The 18940-nt window shown below is 40.0% G+C and overlaps 1 protein-coding gene across 1 annotated transcript in view; it reads left to right on the top strand.

Moving 5' to 3' along the window:
• The window catches only part of RNF130 (ring finger protein 130), a 42115-nt gene that overhangs the window by 11175 nt on the left and 12000 nt on the right, over positions 1-18940 (top strand). Inside the window, exons 3-5 of the mRNA XM_084268827.1 lie at positions 12342-12592; positions 15913-15984; positions 17834-17916. Coding sequence (XP_084124953.1) covers positions 12342-12592; positions 15913-15984; positions 17834-17916 — 406 coding nt within the window. The remainder of the gene's footprint in view (positions 1-12341; positions 12593-15912; positions 15985-17833; positions 17917-18940) is intronic.

Raw genomic sequence — 18940 nt, 5'->3', positions numbered from 1 at the left:
CTGGTTACTACCTTTTCTCTTTTTTGTAACAAGGAAATAACTTGTGGTTTCTTCTGGCTTTGCGGGGTTTGACCTTCCTGATTTTCTTTACCACAGAAATTTTCTGGGGAGATTTTAACCTCTGTAGCAATTCAAAGCCTGTTGACAACCCATTTTTATCTTAGGTACCTTCCTCAGACATCTTTGCAAGTAATCTGCACACAGAAAGTCCCATGTTCTGCCGAAGCGCTTTTATCACCTTCCTTTTGTGGGTTTTTTGCCACTTGTCTCTGCTGATGTAATACCCTCCCACACTGTCAGCTCTGGTCTCTTTCAAATACCTGTGAGATGGTGAGGTCTGAAGGCTGTTTAGCAGTCTGACTTCTGTTGCCTGGAATACCTTATGGAGGCAAAAAAAAGAAAGACTACTAATAACACCACAGCTCTAGCATTGATTGCTCTGATATAATGGGTTTGAGTTTCATTTTAGTACTTCTTTCTCATAATGCTATTAGATTTGGCAGGTGCTTTCATAGGAATGGAATGGTGTTTGTCTTTTATTAGGAAATAAATGAGGAAAAATCCCAGTTCACTTGGTGATTCAGCTCTGAGGACCAGTGTGTTGCCTTTGAAATCGGTTTAGTGGTTCTGGTAGGTTGAAATAATGTCTCAAGTGGAGAGCTGATGTGGTTAAAGTGGTGTCTTGTAAGCTAGCCAGGCAACTGTTTGGATACTTGATATTGGGGAAAAAAGCTAATATTGTCTTCAGCATGTTCTCTTCCAAATATTTGTTCTTACTCATGGTAAATGGCAAAAAGAAATGTAACTACTGGAGATGATGCATATTTTATCTTTGTGTATTTGAAATACTGGTTTTTAGCTAAGGGTTTTCAGACCCTGCTATGCTGTGATGTGTCACTGATAAGGGCTTGTAGACACTATCTCAGTACTGGACTTGAAGTGTTCAAGCTACGTGATAGAATGAAAGTAATTATCTGGAACTGAAGTACTACCTTAGTGTAATGAAGAGGAATGTTGCTCCACAGCTTTTGTTTTGATTGCCTTACAGTCATGTAAGGGATCTCTGTAGCAATCTGTGCTGTGCAGAGCTTCCTATAAAAAAGCTTCCTGTTTGCTTGATGTAAGAACTGCAAGTGTGTGTAACGCAGGTGTAGACTAGTCCTTTAGTGTTTGGCTCAGCATTTCCACCAGTGACAGTTATTCCCAGTGAGATATGGATTCAGGAACCTGTGCTTATGTGATGAGCCTACTCAGATAAGTGTGTGTAAAGCAGTCTGACACACATCCAGGGCCCTCTCTGGTCTTCATTTTTTCTGCCTTTTCCCCCAAATCGCTCTTTGTATGGTTTTTAGGTGACAAATGACTACATCATCTAACTAATGAGGTATTCTGGTGTGCTACATCACTTCAGTATTTTCTATCCCTAAATGTTGTGAGGAGTTGACCCTGTGCACTTGATAGCTGTTCTGCTGATGTTTGTTAAATATCTGTTAAGTAGAGGTGATAGAAAGTGAAAATGAAGGTGAAGCACCACGTTGGTCTTATTTCCATGTGATGTCTAGTGCTGTGCAGCCTTCCCCTATGCTTTATAAAATGCATTCATCACTCTTGCAGCTGTACGATGACCGTGGTTGTGGCTCTCCACTTCTTCCCACAGACAAGTAAAAATAGACCTCGTGTCATTTTATATCACTGTAACACAACTTTTACACTGCTGTATGCCAAACCTGAGGAATATTCTATCTTCCTAGTTGAAGGGAGAGCAAGGCAGCAGCTGCTGATAATGCACCCTCTGTGAACTGCATGCTTGGGTATTTTTTGATATTTGCATGAATTCCAATCACCAGTTTAAGCAACTCTGTGCTAAAGCTCAGTGTAATATTGCATAGATTTATGTATGTTTCCCACCTGCAGAGAGGTGGTTCCCTATGAAAAGAGCTCAGTAAGCAGCTCTCACCTATGGAATTAATAATTTACCCAAGTTATTTTAAGCTTGTACAGGCACTTGAAAATTTTATCTTATGGAAGGAAATTTGTTCATATTCAACATATTTCTTAGAAGCATGTAAATTCCTTCTGGTGGCTAGATAGCAGCTGTCACTCTTGAATCAGTCTGCTGTCACCATGCCAAAGGAATGTTTGCCATTGCTAATATCAGAATTTGCTGCTTCTTGTGAGATAGTCAACCAAATCTTTGCCCCTTCAACTTCAAGTTGAGCTTTAAAGAAGGTATTGACCTTCAGGAGTTGAGCTTTGTTTTAATAGATTTATCTCTGTTAATGTTATTTACAATATTATTTTATTCTTCTTTGTGTGTATCCTTGTGTGTACTGTTATGTGCATGGAAAATAAGTTTATTTTCCACGTTCTTGTAGATGTCCTCTACCAACCTAAGTGAAGGGCATCTTTCCCAGCATAGGTTATGTTAGACTATGATATCACTGGCAGGAAGGCAGTTTTATGGGTGGTTTTGCTTGCTACTTCTGTTAAAGCAGAATGAATACTGTCTAATGTAAAAAGGAGCCTGTGTGGTAGAGCAAATATGTAGTAGCTGTCTCCTCTATAATCAATTATGGGAATAGGAAGGAAATGCAGGTAAAATAGCATTTTAATTCTTTTTTGTGTGTGTGGTGGAGATAGTTCTGTCAAGTACAAAGTAGTTACATTTTATATTCAACATCTGTTAAAATCTAAACTTTTATTTGGATTTATAGAAAATTTCATATTCAAAATTTGTGGAACAAATATAAACAGAAAAAGATACATATAGATGAGCCTGTCAAAGTGGAGTTGCTGGATTCCAATAACTACCATTTAGCCATGCTGAACAAATCTCCTGAAATATTTAAACACCTTCTAACATAACCCTTTTTGCAGAGAATTTACCTGATAGAATCTTCAAAACAAGCTGCAAACATCTCATCAGGCTCAAACTTGGTGGCACTTCTGAAGAAACAATGCATTTGTTTTCTGCAAGAAGGTGTCTCTGTCCCGTGGTGTGCACAGAAGGTGACATTCCCCTGCTCTGGTACTGTGGGAGAGCTGCCCAGTGCTGGCTCCCAGAAACAGGTTCTTTTCAAGGGGAGGGCTCCTTGTGTGCCTGTGCTTCAGAAGCACACTAGCACCAGAAGCCAGGGCTGTGCTTCCTTTGAACTGTGATAAAACTGAGTGTATCTTACGTGGATTATTTTAGGTCACTGTGTCAGAGGCAGGAGGGACAGGAAGTGATTTGGAGTTGTTGCCATCTAATGGTTATTCCTCATTCTTGCCCTAATTTGGTGTGGGTAGAATATACTGCAGAGATCCAGCAATGGGATTGCTGCTCTTTGTTGTGGCACTCTCACTGAATGCAGCACGTCTCTTCCCCTGCTGCTTGCCTCTTCCTCACAATGTCTCTTTATGTAACCCTAAGCTGAACTGGTGTGTGAAAGCCATGGCAGGCTGCACTGGAGATGATTTTACACAAATGTGTGCTGATTAATATTTTGGGTCTATACCAAATCAACTGCAAAACTTTCCCTGGATTGCTGAGACCTACTTTTAATCCAAAGCTCCAGACTAATTTTATTGTATACTGTTGTTATAACTTATTACTAATTAACCCTGGAATACTAGTGGAAAGGAAGGAGAGATGAGTCATTAAAGTTGAAGCCTTAAAAAGGCAAACCAATCAATAGTCTAACCATCCATAGTTTACACATCTTTGGTAGTTTTATACTGTTTGCATTTGCTAATTGAAAATATGGAGAACAAGTGTCAACAGTACTTTAGCTCTTTCCCACTGCATTTCTTGGAGGTGTATCCATCAAGAAAATCTGTCACACAGTAGATGGAGGTGTCTGACACTTAAGGAGATGTGGAGAGGAGAGTGTTTGAAGCACAGATTCTGAACCATAAGGACACACTTCAAGACAAGCCGGGAAAACCCCTTTACAAAGCTAACGTAGCCTCAGTGCCTTGCAGAACTTCTTACTAGTGTTACTGCATGATATAAGCCTTGTCCACAGCATCTCATTTTTTCCTTAGCTAGCTGGAAGGGTAATTAGTTCTGTGACTGAAAAGGCCCAGGGGACTGTTAGTGACTGTAAGTAATTACCTTCTTTTTCTTATCCAAAGTCTGAGCTCCAGCAACAGAGTAATTCCCAAAACCTATGGATTCGGTGGAACCACATTTATGTTACTAATCTAAGAATATGCTATTTATGAAGCTCTAAATGTTTTGTAGTGTCCTCTGGTAAGGCTTTCCTGCTGAATTTGTTTGGAATGACTGTTCAAATTGATAGCTCTGTATGGAACTTGTATGGAGCTTGAAGAAATACATGAGTGTGACAGCTTACTGTTCTTAGAAATCCCTGGGTTTTATAGCTCCACCTTCCATCATGGGGAATACAAACTGCTATCTAGAAATAGTGAAATCAGAGCCACCTACTAGCACCTGGTCACACTGCAGAATATAAGACTATGGGGAGTTTTAGTTATCAAACACAAGTGTCTTAAATTGATGAATGGACCAGTAAGGTCTGTATGACATTAATATTATTGATTAATTAAGAATGTGGCACTGATAGGGTGTTAAATCCAGTTCTAAGGTAATATGTTTTGGACCTGGGTCAGAAGTATGCCTGGAGAAAGGCTGTTTTCAAATAAGCAGAAATATCTTTTGAAGAGAAAAAGATGTAATTTGGAAATATGTAGAATTGTGGCATAAAACTTTTATTCAGTGGGTTGTCATGTGTTAGGATTACACCATTTCTCTAGTCAAAACTCAATCTGACCCTTCTGCTTTTGATTCATTTGCACTTGTTCAGTGTTTGAACACAAAATTTGATCTACTTTGTTAGCATGCTAATACCTTCACAGTAAAAGTAGTCATTAACTAGGACTGCAAATGCAGTTTACTCACCATAATATATAGTTGAATGCCTTGTAAAGCTGGGGGGGGGGGGAGAAACCCAAACCAACCTAAATCTGTGCATAGGTTGTGGAAAGGGGATGTTAAAATGATAAATTCCTTTGTACTGAGGTTTTTTATTCTTCCGGTATTGAGTGGAATGTCCGTTTCCTCTGTCAAAAAAAGGGCAGCACAAGTAGATGTGAAGAAGCTAAAAGAGAAAAACAGAGTGAAATGTCTGTAAAATCATTGCAACATCTGTCTGCTTTTCCTTTATCTAGGCTTGGCTTTCCCTAGTGGAACAAAACCCAGGAGGTCATGTGCATTAGAAATATATATAAATGTAACTTTCAGGAGGTAAAAGTCCTTTTCCCCAGAAAGGGGTTATGTAATAGAAATAGAATGGTTGAGTCAGTCAAAAGGGGAGACTGGGATGTGAGACCAGAAGAAACCCCAGCATCTGGACCATTTGAAGTGAACTCCGCTGTAATGGTGGTTCCAGAGAAATGGAAGTTTTCCCTTTGGGTGCTCAGCCCTTCTCAGCCCAACCATGAATCTGCCCTCCTGGTGTCTATCAGCAGTGATGAAGGTGCATGGTTTTGCTTTCAAAAATCAAGGTGGAGCAGGGATTCAGGAATTTGTGGGATGCTTAGAAAAGAGACAGGCACATCTGGTATCTTAATAGAAGGATCTTAATTTTTTCTAATAGTACTTAGTGTACTTGCAATGGAAGATAAAAAGGAGCTCTCTGGGGTGAGGTTCATGAAGAGGAAATGATCTGCAATGAAGCCAAAGTCCAACAACTCCCCTACATACTAATAGTATTGCATTTTTGAGAGACTCTAAGAGTTGGTTTTCTTGAGTGGGGTATACTGGGTGTAGCAGCGAGGCAACTGGCCTTGTCAAGCTTGAGGAAATCCAGGGGTACAGCTTCACCATCTCACGTGTATCAGCGTGGTTTGGCCTTGTGAATGAAGCAGGAGGATATAGCTGCAACTACCTGTTTTGATTTCATGCAAATGTCTCCTTAAGAAACCTCTCGTTGAGTGTCAGAATAGAGCAACTGGGTTATGAAATAAGGTGTCAGCACTTGTGCTCTAAATATGGCCCAACAGCTTCCTCAACTGATGTTGCTGTTTAGCTCTCCTTTTAGGAACTCTTGGTCACAGTAGATTATAAAGCTGATGGAAAATACAGCAAGAACTGAGGCATTGTTTCTTGTTTGATGAAGGAGAGTTGACGTTGGGAAGATCATTTTTGCTTATAAGAGTATTATTTACCACCTATGGACTTAACATGCTCCAGGCTAGCACAACAAGAATATGATTAGGCTTTAATATTTATTTTGAGTTGTGTCACACCCATCTTTGGAAAGCTCCTCTTGCTGGTCCTGGTTTTCTAATCATATGCCTCAATCATATGCCTGTTTTCCTTAAAGGAGCAGAGCTTTGTGAAGCTCCATCACACGTCTGTTGGCCGTACAGCAATGCCTGGTGTGTTGCAAAACACTGAAGCATCTGTAATCATATTTAGAGGGATAGTGTGGTGTCCTCTGTTAACCTGTCAGAGTAAAATCTCTTGAAGCTTTTATTGTTGCAGTCGAAGAGTTTTGTATGTTCTACAGACATAAATGGACTATTTCAGTTGCAGTTCAGACGCCCATTCCACACTAAACTTGAATATCTTCGTCTTTGTCCTCTTAAATAGTCAGATTTCAAGTTTTAACCTCACAAGCTTTTGGTGGTTTTCAAGTTGTTTTGCATAGGTTTGTATAGCAAAGAGACTTGTGATTTCTGCAACCACTTCCTTGATGTTTCGGGGTGGCTGGTTGCTCCACTGGTTGTATTTAACTGCTGCATCCTGTGACTGCCAGACTTGTAGGTAACAGTTGTACATACTGCTGCCCTTCACAGTTATCTCACGGCATTGTCCTAAGGTGTTCTAGTGTATGACACTATATAAAATAAGCATCCTAAAGTACATGTTTACATACAGACAAGAGTTCAACATTTTCAGTATTACAAAGGTGAAAGGACAATAAATACTTTAAAATGCTATCCAGTCTCATTATAAAATTGATGTATATTCTGGGCATTAAATTCTTCCCTTACTAAGAACTAAATCACTGACAAATATTATGTATTTTTTTTCTGTTTTCAGAGATATTTGATTTGGGACATCTCAAACAACATATTTTACTCTTGAGATTGCACTTGTGTTGACAGCTTGGATGTGCTCTTGTTTACTTTCTGATTAGATCAAAATAAAAATATGTGCAGCTAGACCTGTTTTTAATCACTCTGAAGATATGCCAAGGCTCTTCCTCTGGGTGTCTGCTTTTCCAAAAGCTTGGTTTGGAATGTTAGGACTTATTCTTCATGATGAATTATTCTGGTTTAGACCAAAAATTTAAGGTATCTGAATAAATTGTATATTTTTCCCCAATGTTAAGTCCTGCAGAATTCATACATAAAAGCTGTGCTCCCCAGGCTCACCTTTTCTAGCAGTGCAGTTTTGCATGCATTTCAGTGTGCCTTTTCCTTCCCTCACTTCCCCTTCTGGATTCCATGGATTATATCCCTTACCTTGTAGGGATAATTCTTGCATCTGCCTCTGTTTCTTTGCGGCTCAGATAATTTCTGGTGCTTTCACAGAACTAGAAATTGGTCTCTCAAAACTTCATATATAACCATAGCTCTTCATTTGTAGTTTTGTGGGCTCCCAAATTCTATTGGAGTAGTTTCAGTGTTATTTAATGTTGTTCCAAAAAGAATCTGTCACTCATGGTAATAGGACTGAGCCCTTCCCTGGCTACTAAATAGCATGATCTTTGATGCAGCGTGTTCAGAAATGCTTAGCATACAGTTACAGGACTTTAATAGAAGAATAGGGAAGTCTGATTTGTGAAGATGGGCAGTTTTATTTCCAATTACATTATCATTATGATGTTCTGATTGTTGCAGTCAAATAGACTGTGGCATTTGAGTGTCTGAATCATGCCCTCGTTCCAGCCTACAAGTGACTGCACCATTCTTTACCTTTATTAGGAAGGTGGGGATTTTGTTTGCTGTTTTTAAGGAAGATCTCTGAAGTTTCCACCAGCAGAATTTTTCAGATAAATGTGTGTTAAAATTCAGGTTTTCAGGATGAAGCCATGAAAGGATTCAGTCACAATTAAATATTGTCTGCTATTTAAAGAGAGAACAAAGTTCTTTTGCAAATGTGAGATGAGTGCAGTCTATCTGCCTCATGCTGTGTCTGCAGTGTCAGCAGGGGCTATCAAAGACTTAGGAAATTACAAGGACTCTAGCTGAAAATATCAGCCATTAGAAAAGTGCTAACCTTTGTTTTGACTATCTGATTTAAGTCTCAGTTCTCAGCCAACCTTGTTACATCAAATCAAAATAGTTTGCTGCCTCTTACAGGTGGTTGAGATAGGATCTCAGGTTCTGCCCTCTCCATCTACAAGGGGTTGGTTGAAGCACTGCAGCTGCAGCAGTGGTTTGGTGCCAGGTTGCTCAGATGCCCAGGAGGAATTTTTTCACTTGTCCTTCGCCCTGAATATTGACCAAGCAGCTGCTTGGGCTGCTCAGAAGCTCAAGGATTAAAAAAAAAAAACAGCTGTTGGCAGCTGCATTATGCCAGGCTGCCATTCCCTGCATCCTCCAGAGCGTGGTAGATGGATGGAAGGTGTCTGAAGTCTGCTTTTTGAACCATGGATGTCTTTAGCTTGGTATCCTGGGTGTAGTTGTCCATATTTTGAGCTTCAGACAAACATCTGGTAGCCAAGAATCAATGAAACAAGTGCAGAAGGAAACAATTATTTGCTTGTGATAAGACTATTAATTTTTCTTTGAGGTGACTTTCTATCGACTTTCCAAACAGGCTCTTCTAGAACTGCTAGGAGATATGGATAGATTAATGAGAGCAAAGCAGGTTCCTTAGGAGCCCTACAGGAAACTTCTAGATGTTGCTGTTTGCCCCATCTTTTTGTTTTTAGTGTCTCCTCAGCTTTTAAGTCCTCTGTTCTTCTCCCAACGTAATTGTACACAGATTAAATGATTAATTGCAACTCCATCCCTTTTTGTACATCAAGTTGTATAACTATACTAATTAAGCATGCACATGGTAAAATTGCAAGCTAGGAAGAGCTGCCTGGGCTTGGATGATAGCAATTAAATGATTTATATTTAAGGGCGTCAATATTTATCTTATGCCTACCGTCTGTCCCAGCTTGTCATCTGTGGCTGTGTAGTTCATTGGCTTTCGTTAGCATTCCAGCTTCTTTTCTCTGGACATTCTGTTCTTGGCTGAAGAGAATTCCTTTTCTTAAGGTTATGTTGTAAGATCATATTCTAACTTTTACAGGCACTGTTAGTCTTTCTGTCTTCACCTGAGGATTTTTTTTTTCTGCTGAAGTTTCAGAAATACAAGGTTTCAAGGTGCTTAAAATAAATGAATTGGTGCCTCCTCCTGCCCCCAATTGTTCTCAAACAGGGAGCTCTTGCTAAAATTATTGAGGGTGATGCTCCTGACAAAAATATGGATGAACCAAGTCCCAGTTTCCACTGAGCTTCAGTCTGTTAAACAGGCACAATTTATTTCTCTCTTCTGCAGTTCTCCTTGGCTCTCGCGGGGTCAGAAGCAGCAGTAGCACTTTGGCTGCTCCTAGTTGAGTCATTTGGAATGCAAATCACTTTGCAGTAATGCCAGAGGTCCCCTTTGTGCTGGGCTTTATATAAAACACATGACAGATTGTCAGCTTTGTCACATTCCCTGGGCAGCAGGGAATAGGTAGAGGCTACAGCTTTTGATTCAGACCAAACTGGATTAGTATCAGAAGATTTTAGTCAGCTTTGCTTTGCATATTGCTGTAAATCATGTCAGAATGCTCCATTGAGTGCTTCTGACTGATATTTTGGTACTAACTTAATTCCTTGGTGTAAATAAATACCTACTGAGGAAGCTTTGCAGAACATCTGCTCTGGGGAATACAGTTCCCTCGTGCCCTTCCCTGCCTGCCTTCACTACCTGAACTGGATGTGAAGCCTATGGAAAGTAGCAGGCAGTATAAATTATCTGCTCCTGAATGATCTTGCACCATCTGAGCTGCAGGGTTTTGTGATTGCAGGATCATGTGCTGCATCTACATACAGAATCTTGCAGGAAGGGTGGCTCTTGTCCTGTAATTAAGTGGTGCAAGTCTGGGCAGGGACTCTTCCCAACTGGACAAATAGCAATCTGAATAGATGGCTTCTGAAAATAAAGCAAGTGGTGGATTTTTACTTTGTTTCTGAGTATTGCTGCATATTAAATGTCTTTGTTTACAAGATCTCAAACTGAAGGGTCTCTGGACAGCTGGACTAAAATGAACCTTGTGTGAGTATGTGATGCACTAGTGTTTAAATAAGATCTATCTCTAAACTGTGCTGGGTTTTGTTTGCTTTGCAGAACTTTTGAGCAACTGACCCTTGTTTCAAAAACACTCATTCAGAAGGAAACACTGAGTATTCTTTTCCTATGTAGACCCATGTTACTAGGACAAGGCATGAATGTCTTTACCATTTCAATTTTGAATAAAGAAAAGTTAAAATTTCTCAGGCAAAGCAATTTTGGCAATATGGAATTTATTGTGTATTTCTTAATTTCTGAGGTTATCATCTTTGATTCACTGAGTACTTCTGTTGGTATAATCCATAACACTAACATTAGGGAGCTTGCTCTGAAAATTGATCGTAGTGACTTATACAAAAGTCACTATTTGACGTGGTGGCTGGAAAGCCTAAGGAGATAACACACAAGACTGGTAAACTGCAGTAAAGCCCCCATTTTGGAAAATTATGTAGCTGCCTGGGCCTGTCATCCTGATTTACTGTGCCTTGGGTTTCAAAGACGCTGCTCTTTTGGGTTTTATACATCATTTTGTGGATACAGTAACTTCTTCAAAGTCAGATTTTGATTAGAAGATTTTTAACAGATTCCTTGCATTAAAATAGGACCTCATGTTCTCACTGTCACACTAGGTTCTCTATAACTTAAATTCACTCTATATCCGGAATTTCAGTGCTGGAGTTGCTTGCATTATGCAGTTCCTCTCAGAGGGAATGTGAATTGGAGCAAGCAGATGGAGCAAACAGATGAGCAGACTTTGCAAGCATTTTGAAAATAGGTCTTGAAAAGGGTTTTAGTATAGGAAGCAAATAGATCTGGATGGAATAGTAATGGTGCTCGTAAGGCTTTTTTCTTTCTGGCTTTGGTTTTCTTATAAACTTTGCTTGCTTTGAACTTAGATCAGAATTGCCCAGAGTTCAAGATCCTCTTTTTTTTTATGGGGTCTCCAAAGCAGAGGTGCTCTCTCCGCTGTGGAGGTGATTTTGTTCTTTTCAGCAAGTCTTGTGATTTGATTCTCTTATTATCCTTGTACTAAGATTTTTCCCTTTGGGACAGGAAGTAGTCTAGAGGAAGATGCTCTGAAAACCAGATGGGATACACGTTCAGAATGGAGCTGGTGAGGCTGACAGCCTCTTTGCAATCTTAGAAGCATTTCTTTGTATGGGTGGTAATATCAGCTCTCAAACTTCTGCCAAGTGCTTTTCATTTCTCTTCTACTTTGCAGCCAGAGTTACTCATTTTACTTTCACTTCTGTCTGAAGCAATGTAGGTAGAAGTTTGAGTCTGTTGCTTCTGTGCTGTAATTATGATTTCCAGGTCCTTGACAACCTTGGTGGCATGTGAAAGCCACATAACCATAGAGCAGACCTTACATAACTCTCTGGAGCAACTTCTACGCAGCACTGTGTATACCAAGACCACCCCAGCAGTATCAGTGAACTCATCTTCTAAATGTTCGTCTGGGAGTTGGCTGTTTAGGTACTCACAGCTTCCAAGCTGGAACCAATGCACTTTTGAAAGCTAGTTCAGACTGCACACAGTAATTGTCATGTGGGAAGTACTGGTAGCCACTGATGGAGATCTGTTGGTGTGTGTGGAGCTGCAGACAGTTTGCAGGTTAAAGCCCTAATTTGAAAATTACAGAATCACAGGGATTGGAAGGGACCTCCAGAGATCCTTGAGTCCAACCCCCCTGCCAAAGCAGGGTCCCTAGGACAGGTCGCACAGGGAGGCATCCAGACAGGGCTTGAATATCTCCAGAGAAGGAGACTCCACACCCCCCTGGGCAGCCTGTCCCAGGGCTCCCTCACTGTGAGGAAGTTCTGCATATCTGGGGTAGCCTGTCCCAGGGCTCCCTCACCCTCACTGTGAGGAAGTTCTGCATATCTGGGGTTGAAGGACAAGCCATGAGTTGTGTGCCTGGCAGCATGTTCTGTGTGCCATGGATGGTTTAGATTAAAATCTCTAAGCTGTCAGATGGCTTTGAATTTGGAAAATCTTGACAGTGGCATACCATGTTAAACTTAAATGTAAATTAAATATTTTTCTCTTTTTATAGGAACTGGAGACATTGTTGCTGTCATGATTACAGAATCAAAGGTTAAGGAGATCCTGAATTACTTGGAGAAGAATATCTCTGTCCTGATGGCAATAGCAGTGGGGTCCCGTGTTCCTCCAAAAAACTTCAGTCGGGGCTCTCTAGTCTTTGTGTCAATATCATTCATTGTTTTGATGATAATTTCTTCAGCATGGTTAATTTTTTACTTCATCCAGAAGATCAGGTACACAAGTGCACGTGACAGGAATCAGGTAAGGGGACTCCTTTTCTTTTTTCTTAAGTGTGGAGGTGATATTCCCATATACAGCAGTCAAAAAGAATGTCTAAGGAATGTCCATTAAATTAGTGTTCAGATCCAATTTGTTCCCAGGCATAACATGTTGCCAGACAAGGATTTTCATATAGGTTTTCATCCTAAACAGCACCAATACAAGATCTTCTTTCATGACAGGAAAGAAGATCTGAAGAAAAATATTTGGGTTTTGATAGGTGTGAGTCCAAGAAGATGATGGAAGTTCTATTGGCTGAATAGTGCATACTGTATGTACATTGGAAATGGGGAGGAAAGTTGAATTGTGTGGTGCAGGGGAACACAGAGCTACTGTTATGAATTTTATCAGTGTTTTTAAGGTTTTAAGGATAGCTTCAGTAATAGTTAAGGTTGTTCAGAAGTTGTGTAAAGGTATTTGCAGACTATAATCATAGGGGTTGGAAGGGACCTTGAGAGATCATCGGGTCCAGACCCTGATGTCAGGAATGTTAGGGTTAGAAAACTAAGATATAGAGCTGCTTAACCATGTGTATTAACTTTCAGTTTTATTCAAGATCACACTTGGTAAAGACTGCTGCATTGTCCTCATCATATATTTTCTGTAAAACTTCATCCAGTATACCTTTTCTTACATTCTTTTTCAACTCTTAATTTGTTTAAAAGCTGAATTAAGTATAACCATACTCATATCTTGACTAAATCTAGTCATCAGATCAAATATGGATTCAACTTTAGAAGTAAATATTTTACTAGAATGGACTTAATGACTCACTGCCTCTGTAGTGTGTCCTGGCTTTTATTGAGAAGGGTCAGTAAACCTCAGGAAATCCACTGTGCTCTCTTTGCCTCTTCCATCTCTCTGTCATGGCTAACTTACAAACCTGATGACCTCTAATTGCTGTCCTCCCCTTTCCCCCAAGTTAGAGGAGCTCGCTGTGAGGCAGTGCTTTGGTGCTTTGTCAAACCTAAAAGAAATGCAAACTTAAAAAGCTTCAGTTGTGACAAAGGATTTCCTTTTTAGTTTCTATAAATAGTGCTTGATTCTGCAGGTCCCATGGGCATCCCGTAGATATTCCTAAGGATGTCATTCTTAAATGACCACACTGTAACTGGTACTTAGTGTCGTCCCTTTGGGATGGTGAAAGTTTAAATATAACTGCAACTCAATGGATGTCCATGGAATACTAAATTGTGCCTACTGCATCCCCTACATGGTTCTAGGCTTCTTCCACATGTCCATGTTTCAAAACAGTTGCTCCACGGGGATAGGGCTCTTATGACCTTTTTTCTTTCTTTAGATTTTCACAAAGGTCAGGAGAAACTTGATGAAAATTTTATGTGGTTTAAAAAGCTGATCTTATTAAACTTTAATAAGAAGGTGGCGACAGCTACAGCTTGTTTTTAAAGAGCTTTGAGAGCTTTCACAGAGAGAAGACAGTACTGTTAGTGATAAAATAACTTGGGTTAGGCTATGATCTTTTTAAGTTATGTCCAGGCACACTTTAAAAAATACAAAACACATCAAAACCATGCAGTGATTTGTAGATATTTCCCATCACTACTTTTGTGCACTTCTGACAGGGGTATGGAACACTTCTGCAAGCGGCGGTGGCTTTTACCAGCAATAAAGGTCTGGGTTTTAAAAGCAAGCATATGCTGCCTGCCTGTGCCCTAACTTTGCAAAATAGCAAATTTCCAATGTTAGCATAAGGTATACCTTAAAAATTACACTTCCAATAAGAAAACAATCTTTCTTTAAAATTTCTTGGAGCGTTTGCAATCACATGCAGTACAACTAAATATAAGTACTGCACACAGTTGAAGTGTTGAGCGTTTCAGTTAAATCCTTTTCAACCTTGTTCTTCTTAATAATCACTCTTCTGTTTATGCAGTGATTATCTGTTCCAGTGGTGTGCCAGTGCGTTCTGTGTTACTAAGTACTCAGGCCAATATGCTTGTTCCAGGATGTGTGATTTATATTTGCTTTAATTGACCATTTCCTCACATGTTGAAGTTAGGATGAGATTTCTGACTTCAGGAAGCAGAAAATTTCCCCATCCCAGCTCTGTTTCTGATGCAGCATTTCTTACTTGGGTACACTTCAGTAGTTGGGACTGAGTATCTGCTGCTTTTTTCTCTAAATCTGTGTTCTAAAAATATAAGAGCTCTTTTTCTGTGGAAACCACGCACAAAAAAATCTCGAGTAACAGTGGTACAGTTGGTTGTGGTGGACATCTGAGGTCTTTGTGTACAAACCAAAACTGAAACCCAGACACAGGGGTTATACCTTGTGAAGGATTTGATTTTCAGTGGTATAAAGGTGGGCACAAAACCCAGCCATTTATTGCTTTGATAGGTGCAGTTCATGTTCTTAGAAACAGCCTGTCTCAAAGACTGAGTGCTTAGTGCAAGACGGAGGCGAAAGATGAAATACATGAACTTCCCCTTTTCCTGTCAATGTAAACCAAATCTGATGTCTGGGATTCCTGAAACAAGACAACACAAGCTTTGTTCCACTCTGTACCCCATCTTTGGGCTCCCGTGGACCAGCTGGCAAACAGCCTTCCTTGGCTGGCTGGGAACAGGGCACTGCAGTCGGAGTCGGCACTTGAATTGCTGAAATGGCTCCTTCCCTCCAACTGTAGTGGTCATAAAACCAGCTTAAAATACACAAAGTAGCTTGGCGTCTGCAGTCACATTGAGGTTCATCTTCAAATCACTCTTTCAGCTTTATTTAAGTCTGTATTGGCTTATTTAGATTGCCTGACCCATATTTCTTTTGAGATCCTGGTGGCTTCAGGTAACAGTGAGAGAAACCAGGTTACACTGAGAGGATCTCTCACATCTCGGAATACAATCAGATTGCTTGGGAGGGGTGCAGGAGGGGAGGAAGTAATAATTTAAGCCTAAGAAGAAAATAAGGGGTATATTACAGCAGCACACTGGGAAAAAGTGGTATGAGCAGAATATAATGGAAATCATCAGGAAGGCATGTTGCTTCAGCTTTTATCCTGCTGGCTGGGTTTGATTAGCTTTGTCACACAAATGTGGATCTCTTCTGTGGGCTCTTACACGGTCTGTGCCTACAGAGTGCATTTCCAGGCTCAACTGTTGGGGTGTTTTTTCCATTCCTGAGGAATCTCTAACTGTGGCCTTTGCTGCATATGCTTTTTTGTCTTCTATTTTGGCCTACTGCCTTGGTGTGTTTTGCAACTGAGCTCAAATAAGTCGTTATAAAGGACAGTAACGAAGCTTGATTATCAGGGTTAACTTGTGTTCTTCTCTTTGTCACTTTATTAGCGTCGTCTCGGAGATGCTGCCAAGAAAGCCATCGGTAAATTGACAACCAGGACAGTAAAGAAGGGTGACAAGGTACAGTAAGATTTCAACATGGTAAACTTGAGCATCGGGTTTAACTCTTGCCAGGGGAAACAACCTGGTTTTCCTTTCTTCTCATTTATGACCTTGCCCCCTTGTTGGAGGCTTCCTGTGTCCTGCACCACGGTATGTTGTGTAGCTTTTGGTATCAATATGTGCTGTAAGTCTGTACGTTTCAAAGAAGTTTTTCTTGCTTAAATACTACTTACACTTCATCTGACACCCGTGTCTGAGAGTGGGTTTGTGTGCTAGCTGGCTGCAGGTTTTTGCTGGTAGGAGTAGGTAGAGCTAATGTTGTTTAATATGGAATTCTCTAAGCTAGAATTGCATATGTAAGCTGTGTAAAGTAAAAATAAACTTAAGCTGGTAATAAAGGAAAATCTAGTCTGTAAAACATATGAAAATCCAGCAATCTGAGGGGGAGTATGAACAGGTCTTTCATTAAAGAGAGTAAATGTTATTCCAATAATATTTCTAGCCAGCACACAAACTAAAATATTATGGTGTGTTAAGTCCTAAACTTTTTCCACATCTATGAGCAGTACAGCTTTGTGAAGGTGAAACGAAAAAACAGTCACTCAATTTTGCTTAATTTTTGGTCTTTAACTTGCAAAAGGCAAGGGAGTTCTGGCTATGACTTGATTTTTAAGAGATTATTATTTTCCTAGGCCTTTTTAATGTCATTCCTTTTTATCTTATCAACGCTATCAGCTATGGAAGATTGGGAAATTATGGGAAAATTTGCTTCTAGGAAGAAAGCAGAAAAAAAAGGTCTTTCTGCTTTTCCTCCCTCTCTATGTGGCTTTATTTCAAGACAGCCTACTGTGCTAAATCTTTTCTGTGGGTATAGGAGTGCATATGGAAAAGCTCCCATTATCTATATTAAAAGAAAAGATGCTGTCATCTTGACAGCATAAATTCAAGCCTGGCAAGTGACATGTAGGTTGCAGTACAGGCAGCATGAGATGCACATGGAGGTGAACAAGAGGGTAGGAGCAAACCTGTCCTTCACCAGAGCAGCCCATCAGGATGCTCTGCATGCAGTACTGGCTGGTGGTTGACCAAGGAGTGGTTCTGGTGGTTGCTGTCTCCCTGTCTTGCTAGTAGCTTGCTGGCATCAATTAGACTAATGAACTTGAACTAAGACAAGCATGGCCTGTCTTGTGTCACATGCTCAAATATTTTAAATCTGTATGTCTGGTGCCGTAGCTACATCCAAATGAAGTCAGACCTTTTTAATCAGAAATTGTAACTTCTCATGACTAAAAATTATTTTTATATATATTATTATTATTTAATAATAAGTTCTGGAAAACAGAGTAAGAAAGGAGCCAGTCAGTGATGTTCATCTCTGTATCCGGGTAAGAACAATGATAATGGTGCGAATAAGTATCAGACAGAAGTACTGCACTACTCTGAAATAAGTCAAAATTGCTAGTTCTGGTTATAAAAGGGAACTCCCAAGATTCTTATCCTGCCACCCACACTCTCTACTCCTCAGAAAAAAAACCCACCAAACCACAGAACACCTGAATGTGATATAAGTTTTAGCTTCCATGCTGAAGTAAAGCCACTAGTAAATTCACCACTCTATTGTAGTGATTCCACTAAATATTAGAAACATCTTAAGCCTTAGCTACCTTTTACCTACCCCAAATGAGGGGAGAGTTTTGTATTTGAGGTTTTTCTTTCTCTAGCCATGTTGGAATATAACCCAGTCACTGGTTTTCTATCTTCTTAGTAACAGCCCCTTGGTACGGTGCAGTTCATGTACCAGTCACAACTACTTTTCTGTTTGTCTAGCCTCAGCTCTTGACTTGCATTTTCATTTTGTTCATTTTAGGAAACAGACCCAGACTTTGATCACTGTGCTGTCTGCATTGAGAGTTACAAGCAGAACGATGTTGTTCGCATTTTACCATGCAAGTAAGCTAGTAAAGTTGCTTTGTTTGGAAACTACTCTTTGTGTTCCTTTGCTTCCTTTCATGTAACGTATGCGTTGTAATTTACAGGCACATTTGGTAGATGTTTCCTGTCCTAATAACAGCCAGTTTAATTTAGGCTGTCATACCAGAGGGTATGAAAGTGGGTACTGGCACTGTTATGACAGTAGAGATTAAAATAAAGATTATGATCTTGAAGATGGGCGGTGGAGCTCCTAATCTTAAGGGGGGAGAGTGTGCAGATTTAAGGACTGGGCAGTGTGTGGTCACAAAAATTATTAATGAACCAGGTATAGCTGCAGCATTCTGCACAGATGATGTGCAACATTGGATGTTGGCTTCTAAAAAACTGGAGGAAACCTAACTGTGGTGTTTCCAACCTTCATACCTCCTCTGATGTCAGTCAGCCACTGTCCTATCATCTGTCTTTGGTCTCTCCAGTGCAGCGTGTCGTTGGCTTGTATCTGAAGATTGTACTCCCTGGATATTCTACTTAAAATATAACAACTTCCTCCTCCTTGTATGCAGTTCTTGACATTTACAGGTTTTCAGCTTGTTTCCATTTCATTTCCATTCTTGAGTTGTTTCAGGATATTTGCTTTTCCACCTGGTGATCAGTTTTGATGAATCAGTACCTTTTGGTAGCCTTAAGCATTACCAAGGACATCTTTCCCTTGTATTCTGAAATGCAAAGCTTTCTCCTTATCTCCAGACACAAATAAATACATGTAAGTTACGTTCTGTATATGCAGCCAAGATCCAGTAATTTGGCCTGTGCTTAGTGTATAAATAGTGCATGATACTCTAGAAGCAACAAAGTCATGGTGTTGGAGTTGAGCTTCAGTCACGCAGCAGCACATAAGAGCTCATTATCGGTCTTCTAAATCCTCCTGCAGTGCTGGCTCCTCTCAATAGCTGGAATATTTTTCTTCTAATGCATAATGAATATCTATCATCATAAAAGTCAAACAGTATTATTTTATATCGTAATGATCAAAATATGTTTT

Source organism: Gallinula chloropus, assembly GCF_964237585.1.
Source record: "Gallinula chloropus genome assembly, chromosome: 10".
Taxonomy (NCBI): Eukaryota; Metazoa; Chordata; class Aves; order Gruiformes; family Rallidae; genus Gallinula; species Gallinula chloropus.
The sequence above is the reverse complement of the archived record's forward strand: the minus strand, read 5'-3'. Positions and strand labels throughout refer to the sequence as shown.